The 5,361-nt window shown below is 31.4% G+C and overlaps 2 protein-coding genes across 2 annotated transcripts; one reads left to right on the forward strand and one right to left on the reverse strand.

Moving 5' to 3' along the window:
* Positions 1-924, forward strand: EIN_305790 (leucine rich repeat containing protein; the record flags this gene model as incomplete). The annotated part of the gene is made up of 1 exon (XM_004186001.1): positions 1-924. A coding segment is annotated over one exon (924 nt), but the record flags the coding sequence as incomplete, so codon positions are not given.
* A 557-nt stretch (positions 925-1,481) lies between these two features.
* On the reverse strand, positions 1,482-5,360 carry EIN_305800 (protein kinase domain containing protein; the record flags this gene model as incomplete). The annotated part of the gene is made up of 1 exon (XM_004186002.1): positions 1,482-5,360. A coding segment is annotated over one exon (3,879 nt), but the record flags the coding sequence as incomplete, so codon positions are not given.
* Position 5,361: the final 1 nt, after the last annotated feature.

Raw genomic sequence — 5,361 nt, forward strand, 5'->3', positions numbered from 1 at the left:
AGAAAAGTTTATGGCGATGATATACCAAGTACAATAAAAATGCTTGGATATGAATGTTATTCGCGTTCAAATTTTAAAAAATTTTCATTGCCTAACATAATCACCTCACTCTATGAGGGCTGTTTTTACTACTGTGAATCTTTATCTGTAATAACACTTCCAAGCAATTTGAGAGAAATAGGAAACAAATGTTTTGGTAACTGTTTTGCATTGAAGGTACTTGACCTTCCAATAACAGTTACAACAATTGGGTGTTGTTTTGTTGACAACTGTTACAGTCTTACGTCAATAAGTGTGCCAGAAACACTCACTTTATTGCCACAATATTGTTTCCATGGATGTAGCAAATTAAGTGGATTTTCGTTTCCTGACCATTTGAAGTCGATTGGCGATTTTTGTTTCCAAGATTGTTCATCGTTAAAATCAATTGTAATACCCGATTGTGAGTGTTTTATAGGCGAAAAGGTATTTGATCATTGCATCAAATTGACTTCATGTAATATTGATGGAAAAATTAACAGTATATATGATTTGTGTTTTAATTGTTGTTCTTGTCTTGTCTCAGTTGATATTCCAAACACTGTTACCAACATCGGAAAGTCTTGTTTTCGCGAGTGTCACATGTTAAAGAATATAACTCTTCCTCATCAATTGCAAGCAATACCCCATCAATGTTTCTTCAATTGTTTTGAATTAGAAAAATTTGTTATACCCAAGAACGTCAGTGCATTGGGGTCTTGCGCTTTTAGTCGATGTATCAAAATACAAACTATTGTAATACCAAGTCGTGTAAAGTCGATTGGACACAACTGCTTTAATGGGTGTCAATCTCTGGAAATCACTATTCCAAGCACAGTCACATTCACTGATAAGTATTGTTTTAAAAAGTGTAAAAAAATAACCAAAGAAAATGAAAATAAATAAGTAAGAACAAATGTAAAATGTGGTTGTTGATTTTATTTTTTATCAACAGGAAGTTTTGTTTTGTTAAGTCTGTTTAATTCTCTTACTTATAATATAATTAATGAATTAATTTGTTATAAAATCCCATAATTTTTGAATAATTTATTGTTGTTGTAATTTATAAAAAACTAGACTGTTTATTATATGGTTTTATTATTAGCATATGTAATCGTATTATTTATGTCAGTTACAAAACCTATAAATTGGATTTCCTATGTTTTAGCCACATAAGCTAAAACCACTAAAAATTCAATATCTTCCCTCTTCATATTTTTTATCTTTTTCAAACCAAATTTATATGTAAAATTAAATTTTAAATTTTATGTTTTAAAATGGATTTTTTTAATAAATCATTTAAAATGGTTGAATCGTTTTACAAACACAACAATTGTCAAACAAATATATTGAAAAACAAAGTTAATGTGTTAAATCATTAAATTTTGTCTTGATTATCAACTTTTTACGTTAATACTACTTCCTGTTATTAAAATTAACCCAAATGTTAAACACAATACAAATTACACAATCAAAGCTTTAATTTGTTTTATAACATCCTCAATTGGAGGTCTATCGCCTGGTTCATGTTTCCAACAATCGCAAATTATTTTATAGCATTCATCAGAGACGTTCTCTGGTTTTGGAAGGCGTTTCCCCTTTGTAACAAAGTCGACCACATTCCATGGGTATAAAAATTCATTGGATGCATATGACCGGCTCCACGCAAAGCATTCATACATAGTGACTGCAAATGAATATACATCTGCAGATATTTTGTATTTTTGGGACATTATCACTTCAGGTGCCATGAAAACTGGTGTACCAATTCCTTTAGTGAATGTCATGTTAGTCATCATCATATTAATATTTCTTGATGATCCAAAGTCAGTCAGTTTTGCATTCACCTTTTGATCAAAATCGAGTGCAACAACAAGGATATTATCTGGCTTGATGTCTCTATGTAAAATGCCATTGGAATGAAGGTAGGATATGCCATATGCTGCGTCTAACACAATTTTGATCTTTATTTTATTCTCTATTAATTCACTCTTTTTATGCTTCATCAAGTCATGCAAAGACCCAAATTGTGCAAATTCAGTGACCATACATATTTTATTTGGGATAAACACAGCACCATAGAAATGGACGATATAATCACTTCTGAATTTGTCCAACATTGACACTTCCTTTTCAAACTCTTCCATTTGTCCTTGGATGTAGCACAACCTTTTCATCTTTTTGATTGCAACAATATTGTTCTGATATCTTCCTTTATACACAATTCCAAAACTCCCTTCTCCAAGTTTAAATTCTTCGCAAATGTCATTTGGATTTAATCGTGTTGAGAGTTCTGTGTCAAATGCTATTTTGATGTTTGAAATTTTTTGTTCATTTGTGAAGACGTCTTGTACAAAAATTTGGACGTTATCTTTTATATGAAAAGTGCAAAGGGGTTTCACTTTAATTTCAATGTTTGCGCCTTGCTTCTTCTTCAATAGAAGTTGACTCGGATTGACCTCCATTTCATACATCTGGTCAAGTTCTTTTCGTAATACAAATTTGACCAAAACACCATGTTTTCCCTTCATATTTGCTATTTGAAAATACTCTGAAGTAAATGTGTTGACATGAATAGCTCCCTCCAATTCATTTTCTTCTCCAAATTTCAAATAATCAGTTGAAACACCAAGTGAAGAATTGTTTAATAACTTCCACAGAACATTGGATTCATTAATCCAAAACTTTTCAACATACATGTTCTCTTTCTTCTCATTAAGTGCAAAATCAACTTTCTTCAGAATGGTATTGGAAACAAAGTATATCACAGCAATCACACAAACAACAATGAAGACCGAGATAAAACAACTTATCATGATAACCCACCAAACTGGTTTGGAGTAACAAGTTGAGTGAGAGTTGTTGAGCGAATACCAAAAGTCGCATGTTATACATTTGAATCCATTTGCTGCTGCACAATGTAATTTTGATGAAAATAAAAGGCAGTGATCTTCTTCCACTAAATAATCTGATTCACATAATGTACATTTTCCATTCTGTGAATCGCATTCTACACAATTGGGATTTTTGGTACTGCAAAATACACAACGCTTGTTGACAAAAAAGAATCCACTTGAACACGTTTTGCAGCCAAAATCATTTGCAAAAAGGCACCCTGTTAGATTGGATTTTCTTTCACATTTATCAAATTCGTTGACAAAGTAATTATCGTGACATTTGGTGCATGTTGTTTTGTTTCTGCACTTCAAACAATTACTTGGACACACTTCGCATTGCGATGTGTTATCAAGGTAATATTCGTATTCACATTGAACACAAATTCCCGCATTGTTTTGTAACAACAAGACACAATGTGCAGCTGCAACATCATTTGGGACACAATTGGTATTATCCAAGTAATACCCACTTTGGCATGTAAAGCATTCATTTGTAGTCGTTGTCAAGTTTGTTATATAATCAATATTATTTACTATATGACATCCAGAACATCCATATGAACATGTATAACACAAGTTCTCGGAATTTAAATAAAAAGTAGACTGACATTGAACGCAAACTCCTTGTTTGTATTTGATGCAATGTTCTTGACTGATATCAGTGCATTCATATGTGATAACAGAGTTTTCAATGCGCGTTAAAAAGTGTGTTGAGTCGCACTTCTCACACTCTCCATTTAAACTGCATTCGACACAAAATGCCCCACACGAAACACATTGTGTGCCATTGTAGTAATACCCAGGAGAACACAAAACACACAAACTATTCAACACCTTTTCACATTTGAGAAGGTTTTTATTAACACAAAGACCATCTGAAATAACATAATCAATGTCACAACTATAACAAAGCGCTTTATTAAGGTAAAAATCGTAGTAACAAGTTTTGCATTTGTCTGGACATACATTACATAATTTAAAGTATTGGGTATAAAAACCCGGCTTACAAGCAATGACTCTACTATTGACAACACTTCCATATTCAGCACTTGTTGCACAGAGTTTTGTATTTGTGATGAGAAAGTTGTTGTTTGTGCTACATATCGAACATTCAAGAGATTGACAAAAGGCGCATCCTTCAACACATTGATTTGAACATTTATCATATGAAGGTGTTCTATATGTGGATTCTGCGCATTTTAAACATAATTTGTTGTTATACAATAAACACTCTGTAACTTTAGTGCACTGAGAATTTGAAAGTAAATAATTTGTTTGGCAAACATCACATTCGGTGTTTGAATGACAGTTTTTGCAATGATCACCACATTTTTCACATTTAGTTGTTTTTGCATTGAAAAAGTAATTTTCGTGACATTTGGAACAGTTTGGTTTTGATCCATAAATTTCGCAATTTTCGTCGTTGTAAATTTGATTTTCACATTCAGAATTTATTAATGAAGAGAATCTACATGCCAAACATTTAGAAATAAACACATTATCACCATTTTGATTATTCTTTTGTGTTACTAAACTTTTGCAATTTCCATTTGGTGTGATTTGAATTGGTCCGTTGCTATTAAGAACAAACCCATATTTTTCATCTGAAAATAAGAGATTAACACCTTCAATCGTTATTAAAACACCATTTGGATTACTCAAAGTTATTAATATTTTGTTGTTATCGCCTTGAATCGTAAAATCAGAATTTGCATCAATTTTTAATTCATTATTAGTTGTCTTTAAAATGATTTTTTTAGCGATGAAAATAGTTTGGTAAAGTTCATTTTTAAGGTCATACATTTCACCTTCATAAATAGATGTGATTTTAATATTGTTTCCAAATGATTGTAAAGTAGATGGACACGAAAAGTCCCATTTTCCATCTTCGTTTTTATACAACTCGTTTCCAGACACTGGTAAACACAATTTGTTGTAACTCTCCATCAAACAATCTTTTTCTTCAATGGCTCCAAGTCCAAGTATTTGGTTATTACAAACGGACTTTACTTTAGCTTTGTTCACCTCATCTTTAATAACAACTTTTCTCAATTTGTTTGAGATCAAATGCAATGTATTAATACTCTCAGCTGTTGGTATTTTTGTAATTGCCAATTCGCTTTGTGAATTTGTGATTGAAAGGAAATAACCATTTGGATTGATTGACACATTTTCAATTCCAATTTGTTCAACTTCATTTGACAAATACACTCCATTTTTTGATATTAAATTTCTGATATTAACTATTGTGGTAAATACTTTGACAATATCAGCAGTCATATCAAATTTTACACTCCCTGTTACATCTAAAAGTGATATCGAATTATCTGAAATCAGTGTGATAATTGCATCTTTCAATGTAACATTCAAACGTTGTATTTCCATACTCATTTTCGTCTGAAGGAGTAAATTGTTTGTTATTGTCAAATAGTTTATTTTCAATACA

Source organism: Entamoeba invadens (assembly GCF_000330505.1).
Source record: "Entamoeba invadens IP1 unplaced genomic scaffold scaff_1105074724509, whole genome shotgun sequence".
Lineage (NCBI taxonomy): Eukaryota > Evosea > Mastigamoebida > Endamoebidae > Entamoeba > Entamoeba invadens.